This window comes from Silurus meridionalis, chromosome 14 (genome assembly GCF_014805685.1).
Source record: "Silurus meridionalis isolate SWU-2019-XX chromosome 14, ASM1480568v1, whole genome shotgun sequence".
Classification (NCBI taxonomy): Eukaryota; Metazoa; Chordata; class Actinopteri; order Siluriformes; family Siluridae; genus Silurus; species Silurus meridionalis.
In genome coordinates this window covers 9,287,261-9,311,676 of record NC_060897.1, presented here as the reverse complement: position 1 = coordinate 9,311,676, position 24,416 = coordinate 9,287,261, and the positions used below count along the sequence as shown (strand labels likewise).

General features: G+C 36.4%; 2 protein-coding genes across 4 annotated transcripts; one reads left to right on the top strand and one right to left on the bottom strand.

Moving 5' to 3' along the window:
- Positions 1-122: 122 nt before the first annotated feature.
- nfe2l1a (nfe2 like bZIP transcription factor 1a) lies at positions 123-9,880 on the bottom strand. The gene is made up of 6 exons (XM_046865441.1): positions 9,636-9,880; positions 7,699-8,352; positions 4,101-4,289; positions 3,137-3,226; positions 2,827-2,970; positions 123-2,405 (listed from the first exon to the last, which is right to left on the bottom strand). Exons 2-6 carry the CDS (start codon positions 8,221-8,223, stop codon positions 1,194-1,196), a joined length of 2,160 nt encoding a protein of 719 aa, XP_046721397.1. The 5' UTR covers positions 8,224-8,352; positions 9,636-9,880; the 3' UTR covers positions 123-1,193.
- Positions 9,881-11,945: 2,065 nt separating this feature from the next.
- On the top strand, positions 11,946-21,784 carry copz2 (COPI coat complex subunit zeta 2). Of its 3 annotated transcripts, none has more exons than XR_006927759.1 (10): positions 11,946-12,097; positions 13,449-13,517; positions 13,914-13,998; positions 14,967-15,058; positions 15,255-15,310; positions 17,032-17,109; positions 17,536-17,587; positions 17,984-18,170; positions 19,361-19,399; positions 20,747-21,784. XR_006927759.1 is itself a non-coding variant. In XM_046865445.1 (10 exons), exons 1-10 carry the CDS (start codon positions 12,005-12,007, stop codon positions 20,792-20,794), a joined length of 645 nt encoding a protein of 214 aa, XP_046721401.1. In that variant the 5' UTR covers positions 11,947-12,004; the 3' UTR covers positions 20,795-21,784. The 3 variants fall into 3 exon arrangements, 2 of the variants coding, with proteins under 2 accessions (XP_046721401.1, XP_046721402.1); XM_046865445.1 differs by lacking the exon at positions 17,984-18,170 and adding an exon at positions 19,738-19,770 and having other exon boundaries at positions 11,947-12,097; XM_046865446.1 differs by lacking the exon at positions 17,984-18,170 and having other exon boundaries at positions 11,947-12,097.
- Positions 21,785-24,416: the final 2,632 nt, after the last annotated feature.

Sequence of the window (24,416 nt, the reverse complement as noted above, 5' to 3'; positions counted from 1 at the left end):
TTTTTTTTAATGAGTGCTGTGTCTCTCTTTAAGAGGTCATTTTACAGTTTCATGTTTTGTGGTCTTCATACAATGTGTACATTTGACTGTGTTTTAAAGAGCTGAAGCAGAGCCACTAGACAGACAGTTTCTGATATCTTTAATCAAACATAGAAAACAAGTCCGGCTTGTCAAACACAAAAAGACAAAACAAAAAACCAGGAAAACATCACAAGGTCTAAGCAAAACTCGTATCAATGCACCGTTAAAGTACAATACACCAGGGAAAGATCGAAAACAAAAAGCAGTGTGCCCAACCAGTGACTGTGTTGAATCATATTGTTCTACAGATAACCATTTGAATAATACATGAGTTATACCTTAAACCTGATTAACATTAAGGTGTTTACAATCCATAAGTGTTTCATAGTTTGAGACTTTGATCCAGTTAAACACTAACAGTATTGCTTAATGTTGTGTTAAGGTATAGATGAATATTGGTTTCAGAGGAAGAAAACGATGATGGACACAGCCTTAAATCTGGGATCCAAGAATCTTTACTTGTTTATTCCAAATGTTTTGACTTGCACCTTACAGTTCCATTCCTGTTCTCCCAACCCAGAAACCTTTTAATACAATAGGGTTTTTAAACAGTTTGCAGGCAGGGACCCCTTTAGCTGCAAAATGAATTTAAACATTTATTTCATGAGCACTACTATTCAGATGTGTATAGTAACTTCTTTGTTTTTTCAAGATTTGGGTTACAGTTACTGAATTAAAGGGGCAGTGCTAATGGGCAAATAAATAAGTAAATAATTTTAATAATAAATTATTAAAATGTTAAGATGGTTTATAATTTTCTCCATTGTTTAAAAAAAACAAAAAAAACTCGTTGCTAAGACCCGTCAATTTTAGGATGAATCCAGTGTTACGAGCAGTAATTTCTCCATTTTCATGGATTTCATGTTTGTTGTCAATTACAAACATTGATTTCCTGTCACAGTGAATGTTTTCTTCCTTATCACAAGCTGCACCTCTTTATCAAATTACTTCACGTAACCACAGCTTTGTGTATTTTTTGCCACTAAATTACAGCAGAAGTCAACTCCGCTGCAAAAAGAATGGTAGGTAAATTCAGTCATGACCTGTCCATTGAATCTAGAAAAGTCTGGCTTGCAGGCACAAAAACAGCATAAATGTATTCCATCTTATTCTCACTCCTTGTCTTTCTGCTTCTTGCCAGACTTCCGTCTGGATTTCGAAGCATGACTGTCTTTGCCTGGTTGCAGTGTAAAGTCCATAACTGGGCAGGGAATCCTTTCCACATCCCTGAGTCTACTCCTCACCTCCTGATAGAGGTCATTAAGGTGTTGTTTCATCTCTCTAACTGAGTGCAGGACTTCCGATTTCTCCCGGAGAAGCCTTGCACGATGACGCCGTAGGCCATTAACGCTACACTCCAAATCCTCCAAGACATCCAGCTTCCTGCGACGACAGTTTTGCGCAGCGACCTTGTTCTTGCCCCTACGTCGAATGTCTCTAATAAGTGCGAGTTGAGCCTCACTTAAGCGGTGCTTGGCGAGAAGATCGTTGAACTCTTCAGCAGGTAAGTTAATAATATGATCAGTTGAAAATGGAATCCTCATGGCACGTGCTCGCTTCTCATCCCTGTTACATAGACCTTCTTGGAATTTATATTCCAGCACCTCCTCTGAGTCTTCTTTTGGAGGCTTTCTTTGACTGGTATATTGGGGCTGGTTGTAGGTGTGATCATGGACTATATGCTCAAGCCAGGGTGAATATTGGAATTGCAGGTAATTTGTATACCACATTTTGCCTTGTTCTGTGGTGTAACCTCCAACAGCGCCTTCCTCATCCGTCTGCTCATCTTTGATGCGAGTGTAGCCTACAGCACCCTCCTCAGGAATCGAGTATATCGATGAACTGGATGAGCTGGATGATGATGAGCAACATGAGGATTCAGATCTACTTGGGGAAACAGGACTTTGACTGTAGTTTAAGGAAAGACCAGAGTCAGAATCTGTTTGGTCCTCATTTTGGAAAACCTCCGATTGTCCCGAGCTGTTCCCCAGAGCTAGATCCAACAAGGCATTCTCATCAAGCATGGGTTCTTTCAATAGTGGACCAAAAAAACTCAACGGGCTCGGTTCCTCCATAGAGAAGCCAGGTATACTGACATTTGTACTTTCTGGTGTAGGAGAAAGAAGAAAGTCTATGATGTCTGAGTCAATGGAACTCAAATTTACATTAGAGGAGTTGGAAACATTCAAAGAGATGTTATTCTGATCAGAAAGTGAATGGTCTTGTCCAATTGTTGTGTTGCTTGGAAACTGAGGAAGACTTTCTCTTGCTCTTCCTGCATCATTGAGGTGAGAACTGTCCAAGAAGTCTTCAGCATTTATGTCCTGCAAAGAGAATAGTGGTGCATAAAAATAAAGTACAGTTCATTTTATTTCTAAAGTGGAGTTCTAAAGAGGTCTAATGTAGCACTGGGTGCTGACTCAATTGAAGAACTGTAGCAAATACTAAGTTATAGTTATCCTTATAGGCTTTTGTTTAAGTTGCTAAGATCTTTATTTTTACATATTGATCATCTTCAGTAATTACTTCAGCCAGTCCACCCAATGGCATGTCTTTAAATACTAGAAGGAAATTAGAGAAACACACATGCAGAAGTAGTATTTTTATTCTAAGTTATTTAAACCTGCTAGTTTATTTTGTGCTTTTTCATAACCAAACTTCCCCTGATGCTGAAAGCATGAAAAACATTTTTAACATGAGGAAACACTAGATTATTAACAAACAAGGAAATGGTGGTGTGGTTACCTGTGGTTCCAAGACTGCCAAAACATCATGCCATTGCTGTTCTAGGTCCAGCAAGGGCTCATATTGAGGCAACAGAGGTGAGAAAAGAGGCACGTGACGTTGCATTAGGTTTTCATCAGCTCTCACGGGATCAAGATCTGCCAACTGAGAAATGCACAATTGGAAACACTGATGCATATGATAACTCAGAATATGTAAGGAATCTGGATGACAGTTGATTACAAAAGACTGAAAGTTCTACAGATGATCTGTTGGAATTGTTCAAATATTTGAAAGCGTTTGTGTCAATAAATCTATCTGGGCAACTTACATATTGATCTTGTCCAAGAGGGAAAGTAGCCTCCATTAATTGCAGACCTTCCTCTGTGGACAACAAGGTATCCTCCTGCAAACCTGTAAACTGGTAGAAAATAACAGGAGGAGGGTTTTTTTTTTTAATGCCAGTTAGGTTATGTGTACATGCTTTTCTGGAATGCAGTAAGGCATCATAAATGGAAAATTGAAGTGCATAAACAAATCAGTCAGACAGATGTTGAAATGAGTTTCAGCAACTTATTTGAATCCCTACCAATATTATTCAAATGCAAACTAAAAGAGAAAAGATAGCAGCTGACCATTTCTTTCAAATAGTTAGATATGTCAGACTGAAAATAGTGTCCCTAAAAGATTTCTCAAAAACCTTTCAAATGTCTGATTGTGTTCTGTACATATGCTGTAAATAAATGATTATTGTTCTCTCTCCCCCTCTCTGTATCTCTCTCTGTCACTCAAATAACTTTAGCCTTGCTGTAAAGCATACAACAGGTGCCCTCAAATGAGTTTCAAATGACTTCCTGCTTGTTAACACCAGATCATTTAACCTTGCTGCCAAAGTCACAAGCTGTAATTATAGCAAGAGCCAAAAACACCACATTAAAGCACGGAAATGAAAGAATGAAACATTATAAATAAGTACAATTTTACAGTGCATTCAAAATGTAGCTGTTCTTTAAACCCATCCATTTATAAATTCAAATTTGAACAACAGGAGTTACTCTAAGTTTGCTCTAATTCATGTGCATAGTAATAATGCATACAAATAGGAAGCAAATCATGTCTACAGAAAAATATTTGTTTTAAGCACAGCCAGTGTTTCATTGCTTTTACAAGAAATCATGTGTATGTATGTATGTATGTATGTATAATATATATATATATATATATATATTTTTTTTTTTTTTTTATGTGATGTTTATTATTGTTCATATTACAAAATATTTAAATTCTTCCAATACCTGTACATTCCCCCGCACACTGGTCGCTGGGTAATGAAACGGGTTTGCATGGTGCCACCTGTCCACCATCAATTCATCCTCATCATCTTCATCAAGCAGACTGATGTAGTGATTTTGTCCTTGAAGTAGCTGATCCTGGTGAACATTTTGGTGTAATTCTTGCTGCCATAGTGGAAATTCCTCTGCTTCCTGCAGACACAAGATTTTAAAGTTTAACAATGCATCCTCATGCTCAGATAAATAGCTTTATAGGGGTTGTGGATCAGATTATTACCAGTATATCAGAAGTATTCTACATGTCCTATATATCCTACAGTAGTCAGAATGAAGTCATACTTCCTACCTTGGCAATCTTTGTCTATGCACACAGAGTGTAAGATAAAGTACCGATGTATGTTGTAACATTAAAATTTATAATTGCACTTTTATAAAATATATATTTGAAAATATATAGTTTCATTATGACAATCAGTGGTGTACAGTAACAAAGTAAATGTAATTCGTTATTGTACTTATGTCATTTTTTCCCCGTACCTTTACTCAAGTATTTCCATTTGGGGAGACTTAAACTTTACTACATTTTAAAGTCAAATATCGTACTTTTTACTCATCCACATTTTGGCGGATTTAGGCGACAAAATGGTCACAGTCGCGTCAATCATTTCATGTCACGGTCAATAAACCTGGTCAGGACCAGCGACTGTGCACCCACCGCCTGGAGAAGTTCCCTTACTCATACACTCAAAGGAGAGGCATATTGGTCAGGTGACATCACGTCAGTAAGGAGAGCTGAACCCTATTCAGGTTCTAAACGGACGGAAGCTAAAGAAGAGAGGAGCTTTTCAAAGCTAAAACTAATCAATGGGGAGACATTGGGTCATGGAGTAGTTCACCCAGGGTGTCATTCAAGCTAGAACCGCTATTATTATTTAGTGGTATCTACTTAGCACAAACATACAGTTCAGCGTTAGTTCAACACCGAGCAGAACATTTTGAGAGGAATAAATGATGGGAAAAACTCTTGACTGGCCACAGCCCCAGTGGCCTTATTCGCACGATTCTTTTGAAGTCGTTGAAAAGGTTTTGGGCCGATGATCATTTATTAGATATCAATTAGTGTTTAACTGATTGTCATTCTATTAATAGATTGGTGCGCTAAGAGTAACAGAGTATTTTATTAATGTCTGCATATTAATTGTATGGTCCTGAAAATCCCACCAACAGCACACACCACATATAATGACATTATTTATTGTTTGGACATACTTTTTTCAGATATTGGGGATTGGATTGAACCTATACAATACAATATTGTGTAATTGACATATTGTATCGTATATGCTCATTTATTTTCAGAGAACATTAAATCTTTACTGCTATTCAAATGCACATTGTGTACACTAAAATATATATCCAAGTTTCATTGCTATTTTAATGTCCCTTGAGAAGATGTACTAAAATGGTTGCTGAAATATGAGGGGTGTACTCACTTTTGTTAGATACTGTATATTATATATATCTACAGTATATATAGATTGTTAGCAAATTTAGTTAATCAAGCAATCATTTTTATACATTTACCCATAGGTTTTGGGACATGTTTTAAAAGGTAGCTGTTGTCTATAAATAAACTTAACCTTTCTGGCTGGGACACAGTGAAAGCAACAGCATGTCTGTGTCATTGGGATAATATAATTAGATTTGAAAACCCCCTTCTCACTATGGATTAACCCTGTGAATCTGCAAGCCAGTACACCAGAAGTAAGAGAACACCTGTTATCTTCTTGGTCTGGACCGAACATTTATAAATACTAAAATAAATATCATTCAGTTTCTTGTAGCAATGTCTTTGCTGTGTTTGCATGTCTTGAGGATTCAAATATACTGAAGCTTCAGAGTTACTTAATCATCAGCTGGTAAACAAGCTGGTCCAAGTGATGCCTCCTTAGGTTACAAAACATCTTAGCCTGGGGTCAGACAAGCTGTGTTGCAAACAAACACAAGCTCTGATGCCAAACTGAATCCATACTTCAGGGTACAGGTCACAACTAGCCTGTATCGTAAACCAAAGAACCCTTTTTAAAGCCTTGTAGTCAGACAGTGAGGGGAATTTCGGATGGAAAGAGGAGGGGGTAGCAAAAGTCTCAAATAAAACCTACTCAGCTGTTCTGCTATTGTGGAGTCTATGTCTATTTTGTTAGTTCCAGTGGTCAGGACTGTGCTACAGTCATATACAACAAAAGTTACTGAGTGCAAAAGTCTGATTTGTTTTTTTGTTTTTATAAGCTGCAAGGTTAGTGTTAAAAAGAATGGCATAAAAGGCTTGTTGGACTCATCAACAACTGTTTCTGTACAAGGTCAACAAGCATGTTTCTTATTCCAAAAATAGATTGTTGGGTCATGTCCAGGCAAGTCTATCTGACCTAGACTGATAACTGTATAGATTTGACAATCGAAGGATTCTTAGCATAAATTCATATGCCTGAAAATTTGTAAGAGAATGAAAACTTTAGTTGTTTTTTTCCCCTCTCAAATGCATATTGGTTGTTTTATTACAAGTGAGTGACACTAACCTGTATGTAGTTTTTGCCTTGTATAGGGTGGGCAGTTTGAGCCAAAACTGGCTGCTGTTGCATATATAACTATGTGTAGGGATGTATTTTTTAAGTGAAAGTGAAAGATAAACAAAAGCAAAATTCCCCAAGCTCTCTGAATGAAAAGGGAGTGAAAGTAAAATTGTGAAGTCCCTGACAGCAAGTAATTTGGGCATAAAACCAAACACATTCTGCAACATGGGCAGTGATTTAAGTCCCTTCAGCCTAGACACAGAATTACTGTCTATGACCTAGTGTGACACTGTCTGTCTTATACATATTAATGTATTAGAACTGTGGCTAAATATTCATGAAATTAGATTACTATATTTCAAAGAAATCTGTCAAAAAAAGCCCAAAGAAATGCATGTAAAAGATCTTAAATAGAGTAATAAAATACATGCTAATGAAATACATGATACATTTGCTAGCCAAAGCACAATATCTGAATCCAGCTGTTGTGTAACAGGGAAATATTTGACCTACACTGAGGAGTTCATGCCAGCATTGAATGCATTTTGTCTATGACACTGTCTGACTGTAATAAATATTCATGTTTTCATTGTGTATTGCTCAATAAGTCAGTTACAGTTGCAGATCAGAAGAAGCCAGTGTTCGCCTGTTCTTTTCTTTTATGTCAGATTTTTGTGGAGTGCATGACATTTAAACAGTCAGCAAAAAGAAAAAAAGTACATTAAATGAACAATTTTAAGTGACCTCAAACTAGCTAGCTTTGTTTTGGAACATCACGTTCACTGAACAATTATAAAACTCTCTGTTAATCCAGGCATGTAGAGCAAAATTACTGACGTGTATTGTTGGGGAGGGGTGCGTTAGGAAGAACATCCTGCGTAAAAACACATTCCAAATCGAACATGCGGATCATGAATACGGATGATCCGCTGTGGCGACCCCTAATGGGAGAAGCCGAAAGAAAGTTTAAGTTTATTGTTGCTTTTGAGTCTTAAATTATTCGTAATCATCACTCTACAAAATGCACTTACCTCTTTAATGTCTTCATAATCCATTTGATTTCTTGAGAATGTGGTTGCCACCCCCAAACTCCCATCATCCATAGCAGGATTATTCGAATCGAATTCTCCAATCCCTTCACCTCCCATCCTCATGGTCAAACTTGTTGAGTCCTCAATGTCCACCAGCTCATCATTACCATCCCAGGAACCAGTTAGGCTAGGCATAGTCATCCCATTGTTGTCCGTCTCACTGTGGACTAGCCAGGCTACAAGCTGTGCTGTTGGAACGTGCACTTGCTGAAGAGAGCGTATCCAGTACAATAGCCTAGAAATAGGTACAGAGGCCTCCACATCTAGGCTCTTCATTTGGAGACCATATCCTTCTGGAGAGTTTTGAAGAATGCTGGACTGGGTCTGAGTCAGATCTGGGCTTTGGATGTTGAGGTTATGCGGAGGATGAAGGTAAGGATCTACATCTACATGCATCCCAGCAAGACTAAGAACAATGGCCACCTGAATTAGACCTTCAGTGAAGTACTTCTTCAGGGGTTGCATGGTCCTTCAAAAAGACACAGTGGGAGGGTCTTTTTTTGTTTTGTTTTGTTTTTTTAACAGTATGGTGGATGTCGGGGTGATTTCAAAAAGCAAACCAGTTCTTGGGAAAGTGGAGTGTCTTAGAAAGTCCTAAAATGAAAGATGATATTATGATTAAGATAACATGTTGAGTTGATAGGAAATGTGCTTCTTTTTCGTGTGTGCTGCTTTGACAATGAACTCAGACAGCTTAGATTTTCCCCAATCATCAGCACATAATATTCATTCAGTATTTGGACATGTTAAAATGATTTTGGGGAATATACATGTATGGATTTTTATCCTGGATAAAGATGCTGTTTGTCTCATTCCTTTTCATTAGTCACTTTAACCCGTAGATTTAGCAGTTTAGATTATCTGGAGCCCAGCCCAAAAACACTGGGCATGAAGCAGGATGGGATGCACCCGGAAATGGATGCCAGTCCCTTTTGGTACAATAGGCACCAACCCATTCACACACTCATTCATACCCAGGGTGAATGTAAAGTCACCAATCTACATAGTGACATGCTTTTAGGAGGTAGAAGGAACATTGAGTGAACACATGTACAGAGGGAAAACATGAACATTGCTGACAGAAGGTTCCCTGATCTTGGGATCAAATAGCCATGAAGTGGCAATGCCATCTCGTATAACTCCTTTAAACTCTATATGCAAATAGGATATTATAGGAGCTCCATATATGGTCGTTACATTTCCTTATGGGACTGCATCCATCTCGTGGTGTGTCTACAAACTGCCAGAAAGTCTGGATTGATTAAAAGCAGTGGGTGTGAACTTGTGCACGATGATACCATACTGAGGCTGGAGAAATGGGTTATTAAGACTCCTTGCCGTGCCCCGTTCACCTCTTCTTTGTTTGTCTCCAACGGCGGTTGAGATTCAGAGTGTGACGTAACCTGAACGCTTCCCGGGAAATAAAGCCGGCAGTTTGTGCTTGGTGTGGCGCTGGAGTTACTCAACACAAACTTTCCTTTCGTAACCAAGGAACGTGACAAGGGTTCATTTGAGATGAGGAAAACACTTGCAACATGTTGCGCCTAACCGATCTAGGAAGTCTGTGTGGTGTCTATACAGCAATATTTTCAATCTGAATGAGTTTTTACACTAATAACTAAAAGCGCATCTTGGTTTCAACAATGATTTAATAGATTCGTATTTAATGACGGTAAACTACAATCTCTTCATTATCTGCAAAAAAATCTCGCTCACTGAAACGCGTTAGTAAAATATTTTAAAACAAATTGGAAGCTTTTCCATTTTCCAGTTTGCATTAGGTGTACCCCCCCATTATAGTTATATCAGATATATTCTTAAACTCTGAAAACTATAATAATAACCATGATCCATACGAGAAACAAATCTGTTCTTACCTCGGCAGACGGAGTTTCAGCTATTAGTAGTTAGAAGGCAGATTTTTCTTCTTCCTACCGGCGACCTGGCTTCAGTGTTGCGCTCTGTAACAGGGGGTGTGTATTTATGTGCTGAGTGGCTGCTCAGTAATCATCCCTCCCAGCTCCACGCCATAACACAACAATCTTTTTTCCCCTTCCTGTTGGATAAGCCAATGTTAAATTTGCTTTAGACAACCCGGAAACAAACAGGCATCGTTCGGATTTTTTTGGAAAAGAAAAGAGAAGAAAATCTTGTCCGATTGGTACTCCACCCACGTTTAACTACATTTAGATGACTAAATGATAATCTCTGAATATTATGCAATAACAACCCGTGACAGTTAGTCGTCCTGGCATGCCTTATTGCTGTTTACACCGGTGACAGCTGACCATTTTAACCCTGCTTTACCTTAACTAACTGTTTACATATGCAGCATGTTGACTTTGATAAAAACTTTTTGTTGAAGCAGGCTATTGAGAATGATACACTTTTCATTAGACTGCATTGACCAAGAAAATCAAGTGCGTTTTAGACTCACTTTTAGTAGCTATATATAATGATCAGGACTGTGGTGGATCTGGAGCCTCTCCCAGAAACACTGTGAGCCAGGAACAAACCCAGTTCTCCTACTGATGTGTAAGCACATGTAACTAGTGCTGTATTTCACCACTTCTGTGGGTTTAAATTACCATATGGAACTGACAGTCTCTGGACAAACTAAAAAAGTGTTCAGTGATGTTTTCCATGCTCACTCCTTCCGTTGTTAGGATAAGATTTATTCTTCCAGATCCCTTAGAAGCTGCAGTGAAGATTCTTGGAGAGTCCACCATCAAAATAACAGGAGTAGGCACCCCTTGTACAGTGGCATGTTATGGTCTCCATTATGAAATGCGGCAAAGCCAATTGATTTATTTACAGAAATGGGTAATATATTATAATTAGCACTTCATTAAGAAACCTGAGTTCAGCCACAAGGACTGGCTGAGCCATCTCCAGTGAATGCATGCTGAACATCATACTAGAGTGATAATTAGTAAAAACTCATTTAGAGAACTTTAGATTGACACGCATATGCTAATAAGGAGAGGCCCAAAGGGGCTTACTATTTAGAGCCGTGGTGAAATCGTAGGTGCCTTGCTTCTTTTTGGGAGGTTGGAAAAAATCCTGTGAGCCCCCATAGAGAAGTTATCCACCGTTGTGATTTGAGCAAGGGCTGCCACGTATGACTTTCCCTTGCTGCTCTCTAGCAATTACTAAGGTATTTTTTGTAATCAGATGCAGTCAAAAAGATGCATACCAGTTGGGAGACAAATTTTTCACCTTAGAATTAACATAGTTATGCAAGGATGTACAAAAAGTTCTTGCATAAGGTTGTACCAGAGGCTCTGGCAGACAAGAGTGTTTACACATCAGGGAAGACATCAATACACCTGTCTTAGAGACCAAATAGGAAAGGAATACATTGGTGAAACCATCTGCCCAGTCCCAGTACCCTGTCCAAAATGAATGAACACTATCTACAGTGTATCGACTTCATTGACAAACCGATCCTCCGGCATGTTGTATATTTCAAATGCTTCACAGTCTACAAACATTTTAATATCTTCTTGATGGGGAAATCTCACTCCTGTTGTTGGGAAGGTCCATTCTTAGTCAGAGAAAGATACATCTCTGTGGCATTTGGGATCATACAGTAGTGGTTATACAATAATTTGTATTAAATAAAATGCTGTTTTAGATGCATTAGGTATAGGCTATGCTTTATCTTTTTTTTTTAATTGAAGAAGTATCTAAACTATATTTAGTTAAAATCCTAATAATATTACTATGTATGGATGTTTGTCTGCCCTGCAGTCAATGTGGAATCTCTTGTCTTTCTTTTCTGTACACTTACCACTTAATGTAAACATGTAATAGTCAATAGATACAGATAATAGTGTAATATAAAATTTGTCATATGATATGTAAAGATTGTTGGAGTGTTGTCATCTTTATTAAATAATTTTACATGGGTTCACCCAACTATGAGAATAATTTAAATATTCATTAAAAAAAAAAGTATACACAAGAAGTGAGCAACGAGATTCCTGACATCCTTGGCCTCGCGTAGGGTTTCCGCCATCAAAGTGCAACTGGCGCCATTCTGTGTCTTGTGCAGGAGTCCTACAGAATCAATCCTAAAGGCAGTCGAGATCCAAAATGGCGGCTCTTGGCACCCAGTTTACCGCTTCCGGCTGACTGACTCGACGCACTTCCGCTATAAACGTCAAACCACGCCGTGTAGTACGTATCAGCGAATACTATGTAGTTTTTTAGTGCGCATGATGGTTTTTGCTCCGCCCCACGTATGAGTCAGAGTTTTTTTTACGAGCGCTCCAGTAGTGACAGCTCAAAGCTGTCCACGTCAACACTAAATACCGCCATGGACTCCGCGGCTCTGGTAGGCTTTCTGTGATTCTCTCTTTTCATTCAGAAATATTTATGGTGGCCTGAAAGGACACACTTGTTGATTAGATTGTTTTGTTTCCTCAAACCCTTAAGTGATACTGTTCGCATAGATAGTCCCAAGAACAAACATTACGGTAAATGTAAACATGCAGTGCTAACATGAGTATTTTAAAGACCTGTAGAGTATTACATGACGCAGCTAGATATGTCATGAGTTTATATCAGTCGCATGTATGTGCTTTGGAAAATATAAACCATGCAGTGATACTTTGCGAACCACTTAGTGATACTAAGTGATACTAAATGCGTGGAGAGGCAAAGGGGGACTGTAACAGATGTTACTTCTTCCAATATGGCAGAGCAAAAAAAAAAAAAGTGTCTGTAATAATTTCATTGAGGACAAATCAGTATATTTGCACACGATCAGTATTGTGATCGAGTTGCAATGCTGAGTTTATTGTGTAATGCTGGGGTTGACTTGTAGTAATATAAAGTTGTGTGCAGCAGTGTGGAGTTAAAGTTGTGTGCAGCAGTGTGGAGTTAAAGTTGTGTGCGCTGTGTGTGCGCTGTGTGTGCGTGCGTGCGCGCGCGTGTGTTTGCCTGCGTGTGCGCACTGCCTGGTGGGATGCGGGTGCCACGTCTTCTGTTATGCAGCGGCTCAGTACAGCAGTCTAATTCATTCCACAGGTGGATCCCTTCAGCCCTGCTTTTCTGAGCTGAGAAGCGATTTTTTCATTGCTCATTCTTTATTCTTTTGCACTCACTAGTTGACACTTTGGTTTAGCAAATAGATCCATATCCACGCACCACCATCAAGGTTATTCTTATTTTTTTTTTCACTCTCACTTCCAAAACAGGCTAAAACTGTGCTCTTTAAGCTTGCCAACATTTGCCAAGCCAACATGTTAGTGCACACAGTTCCAAATGCTTTGTCTAATGTTCATGCAACTATTTGGGAAAAACAGGTATCCTTCTATGGAGTGTCTTTTTTTTAATGCATTTTTAAATGTACTTCTGAAAGTATTTTATTTATGGCATTTATTGAAGCTCTTACGGTATATACATCCTACTTCAGTTTTTCAGCACTTCTCCAACATCAGTCCTCCAGGCCCAAGTTCTGTGGTACACTCCGACTCTGAATCAGTGGCAGTCAGTGCATAACAGAACTTTGGTCTGAAGAGATTCTGCGAAATGGATGACAAAAGTTTCCTGGACCACCTGCTTGCTTCTCCAAACTCATTTTCTTTGTAGTATTCATATTTTTAAGTCTGTATTAATTGGTATATATTAAGTTTAGAAAATGTGGAAAATCATACAAATTTTTTATTTTTTTTAATATGCAGGACGCTTCATTGTACACTGTTAAGGCAGTTTTCATCTTGGACAATGACGGAAACCGACTTCTTTCTAAGGTAAACTGGACATCATTTTTGCTTATTGTCATTTATTTACAGCTGTCCCTATTTTGTGTTTGAAGAAACACAGCATTTAAACATTTTAATTATTTTATTCGTATTCATAATAAAAGAAGGATAAAAAAAAAAAAACACACCCTTAAGCCTCACCTTAACTAGAATGAATATCAGCTGTAAGGCGTAATCTCGATCATACACACACACACACACACACACACACACACACACACACACACACACACACATGCACACTTCACCCAATGAACAACATTACCATTAAAGACTATTATTATGACTATTATGTAATAATTGTGAGGGTTTTTTTTTTTTTGTATTATTTGGTGCAGTGTATGTGTAAAATGTGATTTATATTAGATTGTTGTGTGCTTTCAGTACTATGATACAGAGCTGTATCCCTCAATGAAGGAGCAGAAAAATTTTGAGAAGAATGTATTCAACAAAACACATAAAGCAGACAGTAGGTTTTTCAGGTTTCTTTTTGGCTTTGCGGATGTGTGTGAGTGAAATGAGGTAATACTGACTGTATAAACTACCAGATCATGTAAAAATATAGCGATTAACTAAATAGTGATCAGTGACTAATGGTATAGTGAGAATAATAGGCTGTTCATAGGTTGTGTTCAACATGTCTATTTAAATACTTTAGTTGTGGAAATTATACTGCAAGTTAAATAATTAATATCATAACTTCATAAAATATTTCTTCAGGTATGATGAAGTAACAATAAAGGCAAGACTGTTTGAATGTTTTTTAACGTTTCTTGAATGGTTCTAAATAAAACGTTTGAGTTTTTTTCCCAGAAAGAGACAAAGGAAATGTAGTATTCTGATAGTAAATTCAGCACGTTTCTTATAAAAACCTTTATAATGTCAAACTGTTTATTTTATACCCACTTTTCTGTATACACCTGACCAGTTTGACATTTTGACAGATTTATTTATTCAAATGATTTCCAAATATCTACAGCATCTAGAAACAAAGTCTCATTGTAATTAGAAATCACACAGTGTTTCTTTCACACCTGTATCTCACATTTCAAGCTAACAACAGGGCAGGGACAACAGTAGTTCCACTCTCAACTGTTTCTCTCTGGGTTATGAATGAAACACCCACACAATAGAAAGTTCCCTTCCAGCCTATAGGGTGATACTGTGGGATATTTTCCCACTCTTTTGTTTCCACCTTTATTTTAAACTCTTATGTCATGGTTATAATGCATGACCCACATGTATACTACTTCTTTTTTCTAAAAGAAATGAAATTGAATAGTGAATCATAGACACTGTTTCTGGTTTTTTACTTATCATATTTGAAGCCTTTATATGTTTGTCCCCAGGCAAAGTCAGTGTGTGTGTTTGAGTGTATGCAGTCTCCTGTGTTATTGAATAACAGCTGGAGCTTCTTCCCTCCTTATGACCTTTCAGATGAAATAGCCTTCCTGGAGGGCATGACTATAGTGTACAAGAGCAGCATAGACCTGTTCTTCTATGTGGTGGGAAGTGCACAGGAGAATGAGGTGAGCCTTTCTATACAACACAAGTAATAAATATGTAATTGTTTACTATCCATAAAATGTTCATCATAATAGATCTGGGTAAAAATATTTTTTTGGGGGGGAAAGCTTCAGATTAAACCACTGTGTTCATTTTGATTTATATATCAGTTATCACAGGTCTAACTAATCTTGCATATCCCTCTCCCATGTTTTACAGCTGATGTTGATGGCAGTATTAAACTGTCTGTTTGAGTCTCTCAATCAGATCTTGAGGTTTGTACACCCTTATGACACTATACACTTCAAGTATACAGTTGGGTCCAAAACCTCCAAGCTCTTATTTGTATTTGGAGCTATTTGTTTTTTATGAAAATCGATGAACATTTAAATGCTTACAGTGGCTGGCCATGCATTTCACACCTACGCTTTTAGTGGTGTCCTACCTGAGTCAATCCACCTCTTAACAGCGTTTAAAAAACACTAAAACTACAGAAATGCAGTATAAAAGAGCGTTATTATGCCATTACTAAAGCAAGAAACCCAATGAACACAATTTAAAAATAATTTTTTCACTGCAGCCACAGTTGCACCACCCGCATACATCATCTCTAGCAGAAGCATCAATATTAAGCGCGTAAAATGACGTGATTTTCTCTGCGTTTTTTAAGTGAATTACGGTTTTCCTGGGGATTTGAAATGATGGTAAATTTAGTGATTTTTGTGCAAATTCTACAGAAAACACAAAAGTATAAATGGTTCATGAAAAAGCCTAATAACTGTTTTAAACTGTTTTGCCTGACCTTTCCTCACGATGTCCAGCGTTTCTTGAAATGCACGTTTTGTAAATGTCCTGGTTAGTATATAAAAATAAATCATTTTCTTAATTTATTAATAAAAATACATTTTATCCTCTGTCACCCATTGTGAAATGAAAAAACAGCTATATATAGAGATATATTTAGCTGGTGAACTCTGACTAGAATGCTTTCTGACCATCCAATCAAAAGACTTGAAAATGCTGACGTATTTGGATGCCAGTGAGCAGACCTTGGAGTAAACAAATAACAGTTTGATTGGTTAAAGCAACAGCTTCAAGCAACATAGAGTTTATTTTATAAAATCCCCACAGTTCTCCTAGTGCTGGCCTTATGGCAGATAGGTTGCTTTGACCTCTGCAAATCTGATTGGATAGAAACTCCAGCTCATACAGACACTGTGGTGCACTGTGCTCCAGAGAGAAATGCTATAAAATGAAGAGAGTAGGATATTAGTAATAATTTAATTTATATTAATGGACAAAATACATTAAAAAAAAAAAAAAAAAGTAAATGAAGCCCTTGCTGGCCCTGATGGTCTGCCACTGGATGCTTATATAATTCCTAGCATTTTATTTACTACAACTTTACTAAATACTCATCAAATAAAATAATTATCGGTCTGGAACTTTCTGAACACTTTCAACTTGAAAATATTTGACATGTATTACAGGCAAACAGATACATAGAGGATGAGTTTGTCTCCTCTGTGAGGATTACATAGAAAATTAAGCAGTTTCATGATTATTTATTATCAACATCTAGCTAGATATTCTGTGTGATTAAGTATTGACCACAAAACAAAAATTATATTTAGCTTTGTATCCAAAAAAAGTGGAACAATATTAATGTGAAGTATACAATCTGAATCGACTCCCTCAGCTCATAATTACCATAATGTTCATTATGTCATAGACAGCTGAATAGTTTATAAACAGGATATTCAGATACATTTACATTTTTTATGACAATTTTTCCAAAAGCTAAAAAAGTGCATATAATATTATCCTAAAAAATAAATAATATTAACAATCAAATACCAGTAGACTCCTCATTGTTTTTTGATAACAGATAAAAAAAACCCTGGTATCTGGACCCTCGCACCTTCTTGTTAAATATTGTAAAAATAAAGTAAAAGATCTGTAAATGTATTCAATAAATGTCTGTTTTCACATGTAGGAAAAATGTGGAGAAAAGGTGTCTACTAGATAATATGGATGGTGCCTTTCTGGTGGTGGATGAGATCATTGATGGAGGGTGAGTACTTTACTTTAGTACATGAATACGGACTGAATACTAGGGCTGCATGAAATATTTTTTTGTTTGAGTATTAAATAAAAATGATACTTTTCAGTAAAGAGAAGGAAGTAGTTTGCATTGTGTGAATGTAGGGTATAATAAATGTGTTCTATAAACACCCGGACTGAAATCAGATTGAGGTTACTTTGGGGTTGTTGTAAATTGTGCATTTAGTGAAATTCATTGGTGCAAATAAATGACCAATCAGAAGAAGATGCTTAATGCAGTGACATATCCAAACACACACTTCTGTTTTAATGTATTGTAAGTTATATTTTTGTAATATGTTTATGGTATGCATGGTACATTATCATTAACCCACAGTAATTGAGCAAGTTCTTTTCTCAAAATGGCCTCTGATTCTTTGCTGGTCCTGGTTGACAGGGTTATACTGGAGAGCGATCCGCAGCAGGTAGTCGAGAAGGTCAACTACAGGGTAAGAGCACTAACACAGTGAGAAAAAGCAAACACATTTAACAAGCATAAGTCAACATGACCGCTGCAGGCTGTACATGACCTAATGGCAAAAGCAGACAAATGATTTTAAGGTTCTGCTGCAGGCTTTAGTTTGGTGAATTATTATTTTTGTAAACAAAGAGGAGTGTTTAGTACTTATTTGGTTAACTATTGTTAAAGGCACTGTGGCAGACTGGTGAAAAAGTGATTGTGCTACATGCCTTTCACACTATAATAATAATATATAATAATATATAGTTCTCTGATCCTGACATGTTTTATGTACACACACACACACACACACACACACACACACACACACACACACACACACACTGTTTCAAATATTGATATGTATACTCTTCTACCTTGCCAGTGTTTGTCAGAGCAAGCTTTTGGCTTTGTCATGTTTGATTACATCACGGGTAACATGGAGGGCCAGGCACAGAAGAGCCAGCCTTTTTAACAGAAAAGACCATTTTCCTCTCCACCTCCTTCTCAAAGTTAAAAGAGAAATGGAGAAAACAGAATGGGGAGAGAGAAGAGAGAAAGAATATAGGCAGGTAACTGCATGGCGTGGATAAGTGTGTTCTCTTTCTGAAGAAGGAACAACACTTCACAGCAGTGTGTACGTTCTAGCTTGTAGTAGGGGTGTAACGATACACTCTGGTCACTAATTAATGTGCATTATTTTCTATAAAACAAAGTAAATATAAATAGGCACAAACAGGTTTATAAACAAAATATACCACAGGTTCACCAGAGCTGTAAAAAAAAAATCATTACATGTAAAAGTTCTCTCAAAAATTCTGATTCAATAAACAATATGTCTGTCCAAAACATTGATCTCTGTAGAGGCAATAAAGCTGCAAAGTCTGCTAAAGTGCCAGATTTTCAGTGCTGTAAAGGATAAAGGTACAGGGTGTTGGTGATTGAAAGTACTGGAGCTCTTTTAATCTTATAAAGTGGTTGTGTAACCATACTCTGTATAAAGCATGTTGGCCGTTGTAGATCTATTATACCATCAATCACTAAACATAGTTTAAATAATTGAGATAATTATTTTTTTTTTTGGTAATTAAGAATATCAGAATCACAAGATCTTTGTGTGCATATATCTGTCTCTGTTGGCTGTACTTTAGTGACCTCTGGTGTTCAAACAGTGAAATTGCATTACATGCATAATTAATAGGATGTTGTTGCACATTTTCGTGGTGCTTATCGTCACATCTTTTTTTGCATTCCAATGCATCGATGTATTGTTACACCCCTAGGATGCACTAATTTATACGTGTTTGTAAACTTATCATGACCCAGTCACATTGCTTATATGTCATTAACAGCTGGCGCCTAATACTTCTCAATAATACATGTTCATTGGTGTGGCATGGTGTTTACTTTATTTTAATAACTCTTTGTAATGTAATGTAGTGTTTTCTCATAAATGTGTTTAGGAAATTAGACATTATACACACAGAACAATTAGCATATTAATCTTTATATTTCGTGTTTAATATTTTATGCTGTTGAAAGCATATTTGTAATAAAATCTTATTTTTAATTGTAGTTTTAAAAAGTTCTGTTAATTTAAAGGGTCCTATTACCCACAATTCCATTTAACTACCTGCTGAAAGCCATGGAATATTTGTAAATGTTAATATATGATTTTGACCTGTGCTTGTTGCCTGTGTACTGTGTGTATGAATATTCTCTAGTTTCTCTCTCAGTATCTCAGTTTTGTCTTCTCTTTCAGACTGATGACAACCCTCTTTCAGAACACAGTGTGGCGCAGGTGAGACAATTGCAAAGATGCACGCATTTATAAGCTCTTTTTTTTTACACCTTTATCCATACAATAAATCACACAATGAATGGCTGGTGGTGGAATGTTTCTGAATCACATGCATAGCAGACCATGTTTGTGCAGTCTTAGGATAAATCAGTTGTTAACCGTAATTTCCAACTAATCATTTATTGTGTGGTGTCCTTTACACATTGCAGCTCACTTCCTCTTCACAAATAAATAAGATTTTAACTAAGTCAGTGCTGCTGCATGCCACATTTCACTAATACGTTGTCTTTTGTTCATCTTTCTATACAAACTTTGCTCTCAAACCATAATTTATTCAGCATATCTCTGAGAAACTGGCTATCACAACTAATGTAAGTGTATTCATGCTAAAACACACTACATACACACACTATATAACTTAAACGGTTTAGTCACTATTTGCCGTTATACTAACCTCCTCTTTTCTGGAAAGATGTTCCACTAGATTTCAGAGTGTGCATGTGGAAATTGTTTCTTGTTCAGCCAAAAGTTCATCAGTAATGTCAGGTTCTGGTGTAGAGTGAGGAGCTCTTGGGTGCATTTAGCCTTACGTTTCATTTCAAAGGTGTTCAGTGGGGTTGAGGTCTATAGCAGGCCACTCAAGATCTTCCCTTTCAACCCGTGCAAAGCATATTTTCCTTTATCTCGCCCTGGGCACAGTAGGCTGTGGCACAATGTCTTGAATCAATGTGTGTTTTTTTCCTTGCAATGTGCAGAGTTTAATTATTCCAGTTTTTCAGCAAAACTTGAGTTTCTTGAGTGGTCATTGAGCTCTGATCTCAGCATAGATATTAAATCACAGAATATTTTAATATTGAAGTGAAAGTCGATTTATATAGATGTATATAATTTAAATGTGCTCATACACAGAAAACTGTTCTGTTGTCATTTACTCAGGCGCAATGCTGTTATTTAAAGAAGGTTTCCATCCGCCCCCTGGTGGCGAAAATAGTCAAATCAAGTCAAGTTTATTTCTATAGCGCTTTTCACAACAGACAGTGTCTCAAAGCAGCTTTACAGAAATGAACAGTAATAGTCCATTCCCATTTCATTGTATATCACGTGACAGATTATTTTAATTTGTCCTATTTTCATGTGGTCTGTCATTAGTCGTGTTTCTCACTGTAGTCTTTAACTTGGTATTATTTATGCACCACAATAAAAATATTTTATCTGCTTTCCTGAATCAATATAATATAAAATATTAAAGTAAAACTTTACTGACTAATGTACATTTTTGTCAAACAAATACATTGGCACTGTATGTAAAAGTAAAATAAGATTGTTTTTGTTTGTTTACTTTTACAGGTGTTACAGACTGCAAAAGAACAGATCAAGTGGTCAATACTAAAATAATCTACCTTACCAGTGAGCGGATCTGTAAATGATCTGAAGTGATTCGGGGAATACTGCAGCCATTCAACTTGATTTTTTAATAGAACCCACTAGGCTAATTAATTCTGGTACTAGCTGTAGGTTCAGCTGTGTTTATTGTTAAGCCATTCAGACTTTAATGCTTTATTAAACAGGTTATACTGTGCATATCACTAAGAAAAAGGCTCATTTTCCACACACTTTTAAGTTTGATAGGCACTATCCATGAAGTTCCTTGAATTTAGTAATGTGCACAGTAACAAAGACCTGATTTGCACTGAATATTTTCAGCATGTGCACTAGATGCTAGAAAAAAAAACACAGTTGTGTGAGAATTGTGTCATTTAAAATAATTTTGTATTTATATTTAAAACTATAATACTATAATATTTGTGATTACAATTGTAACACATTGTTGTTGTGTTCAACATTTGGTGTATTATTTGTGGGTTTTTATTTTTACAACCTTATTAATGGACTACAAATCTCACTTTATGGGTACGTTTGTCCTGATCTTTAAAATTTAGATAGGAGCCACTTCAACATCTGGCATTGTTACATTGGCTTTTTCTGTAAAAAATGGGCCTATTGTCAGGTCTTTTACAATCCAAATATTATATTTTGTCCAAAAAAAAAAAAATCAATTCTTGTTGAGAAACCAAAGATGTTGATAGGCAATGAAAAACCATACTTTATGTTACTGAAGAAATAAAATAGCATTATATCCATGTATTGTCTTAACTATACTCCAATATTATTAAGCTTTTTCTAACGAAAATATCAAATTTTAAGACATGATATTTTAATGCCCTGTAGCCCTACTGCAGGTTGAAGATTTACATTTTATTATCATGCCATAAGTTGTTTTTCATTTTGGTAGAAATAGTTTTAATGAGTGATCTGCTATTTTAGAAACACTAAACGATATCTGGAAGTTGTCTCTGGATGTTAATAAATCTAATTTTATTTAAACAGTCTGTTTTCTGTGTTCTTTTCTTGACTAGTCCTTTACTCGCTCTGGTGGGAGGAGAGACTGGAATAAACGACTGGCCAATTACCTTCGAGACAGCTTGCATACTTTGCATATTTTATTATTAATAAGGGAGGGGGCGTTTCTCGCACTGTCATTGGCCACCTAAAGTTTCTGTGATTTACGTTGGAGCGCCGCCCATATTTCTTGGACCAATAGAGTTTTTAAGCGAATCTGATTGGCTTTATCCAAAGACGAGGAGTCAGGTCATTATCCCACAGCGGGGTTTTACTACTGCTTTTAGTTTTATCGAATTAATAAAGTTTTATTAGTATTCAAATAAAAGATTTCGTTAGAGGAAGACAAATCGGATATAATTATCTATAATTAAATAATTATAATAACCATATAAATACATATAAATATATAAGAAATGTCCAACTTCTAATATCCTCTGGATTTAGATCCTAGGTTACAGGTTACTTTATGTATATTAATAAATTTAACAAGTTGCAAGTCAATGATATGTATATATGAATAATTATTTAACAACAATTATCTGATAGATAGAGAGAGAGAGAGAGAGAGAGAGAGAGAGAGAGAGAGAGATAGATGACTACAGAATTTGTGGCGAGATTAAGCATAACGTTTGTAACTTTCATTCATAAATATAATTTCTAATAAAAAAACATTTTTTTTTTAATAAAAAAAAAAAATAATAAATGCTAGTAACACTGAAATCATATGCGGCTGTCCTTCCTATAAAATAATATACAAATCAGTGCTTAATTCCTCAAGTCCTTAAGGTGTACCTTGGAAATTTTAGTAATAATTCACATTCGGAATATTAAGCGGCTCGTAGATAAGTTTACACAAAAAGACAAAAGTCTTCATGGATAATTTAAGTAAATAAAGAAAAAGTAAATAAGATAATAAACTTTTAAATACAATTTTTCTAATAATTGTTAAAATGAAGAAAACTATCTAAAACGTTAATTAGCCATGGCAGTCGGAAGCTGAGGTTCCAAAAAGCATATTCAAGCTGATAAGTGAGAGAGAGAGAGAGAGAGAGAGAGAGTGACAGTTATATGTATAGTTTGATGCTTGTTTATTTATTTTTGTGTCCGTCTATTCTATACATATATTGTCATCTTTCCATGTACATTTAATATTAATAATATTATTAATGAAAAATAACAATAATAAGAAGACCAATAATAATAATAACAATAATCATAATCATAATAATAATAATGAGATTACATTTCCTACATCGTGCGCGTCTTTTGTCGTGCGTGCGTTTTCTCCACAAGGGATTTTGGGAATGGCCCCATCTAGTGGCCAAAAGTGAAATGATGTGTTCTCGGTGATGCACTTATGATTCATTACTGTGGTGTATATTTATATTTATCATTATTATTTCATTTTGAGGTTATAATTTAAGTGTAGTGATGTTCACCTAAACAAAAACCTTTCACTCAGTCACCAGTTATGCTCGTATTTTAATTCCATTTCCTTGCGTGCGTTGAGCCTCTGACATACAGAGCAAACAGGAGAGGGATGTCACACCATACCAATATCCTCAGGAAGGATGCAATAACGCACACATCCAATAGTGTTAAAAGATATCGGACCTATTTCCAGCTGTCGCAAGCTGTTCAAAGCAATTGCAGCAAAACAAGACTCACAAAGCAACGTTCCTGTATTACAGCTGCAAAGACAGCCTGAACTACATGAACTTCAGTTGCATACATCCACATTGACATTATATAGGCTTGAAAAAATATGTAAGTACTTTATGGAGATAAACAGTAAAGGGTTACTCTGAGGTGGCCTAAATCAACCCTGATATGATAGGTAAATGTTCCATGTATTTGCCAGATGAAGTTACGTACAATTGTCTAATTTATACAACTAAGTAATCGAGAGCTAAGAGCCTTGCTCGAAAGCCTAGAAATGGCAGCTTTGACTGGGATTTAAACTCATGACCCTTCAATCAGAAGTCCAACTTAACCACTAAGTCACCACTTCCATAATTCCCTTATTACAGTTTTGTTCTCCATGGTATTGTGAAACTTATGGTTAACTTCAACACACAATCAGATTTATTGCTAAAGTGCAAACTCTAGGTAAACTGGAAAAAGATGCAGCTCTAACTGAGGTACTCCAAGTATATGTTGTATATAAGGTAGAATTGAAACCTGCCTTTTATCTATAAATAATAAGTAGAAATAAGGTTTTTCACATCTCAGAAAACTTAATCCAATCAGTCCAGGTCAAACTGTCAATGTTCCCAAAAGCATGAAAATACTTCATCTTGTCTTTGTATTGTAATGTTTTCAGAGAAACCCAACCTAATGACTATAAGCAAGATTTCAATCTAATTCAGTTTTACAGCATCGTATACATAGAAAGTGTTGAGCTTTTTATAAGTTCAGATGTAGATCCACAATGAGCAAAGCAGAGGCTACAGTCATAAAGAAAAAAATTTCTGAAACAGCATGGAAGAAACCTGGAGAAGAAGAATTCTCAGTTTGGGAGTTTGCTCGCTCTACCGGATGCTGCCTATGACAGATGGCAATCAAGCAAAACTTCAGTACCATAGACAGCGCCTCCTAAATTCCTAGGAATATA

Excerpts from the sequence above, each read along its gene's own strand:
- copz2 (XM_046865445.1), top strand. The coding sequence starts at position 12,005 with ATGAGTCAGAGTTTTTTTTACGAGCGCTCCAGTAGTGACAGCTCAAAG. Across the intron at positions 13,999-14,966 it reads CAAAACACATAAAGCAGACA|ATGAAATAGCCTTCCTGGAG; the intron begins GTAGGTTTTTCA and ends ATGACCTTTCAG. Across the intron at positions 15,059-15,254 it reads GAAGTGCACAGGAGAATGAG|CTGATGTTGATGGCAGTATT; the intron begins GTGAGCCTTTCT and ends CATGTTTTACAG.
- nfe2l1a (XM_046865441.1), bottom strand. The coding sequence starts at position 8,223 with ATGCAACCCCTGAAGAAGTACTTCACTGAAGGTCTAATTCAGGTGGCC. Across the intron at positions 4,290-7,698 it reads ATTATGAAGACATTAAAGAG|GAAGCAGAGGAATTTCCACT; the intron begins GTAAGTGCATTT and ends TTGTGTCTGCAG. Across the intron at positions 2,406-2,826 it reads TGGCAGTCTTGGAACCACAG|GACATAAATGCTGAAGACTT; the intron begins GTAACCACACCA and ends TTCTCTTTGCAG.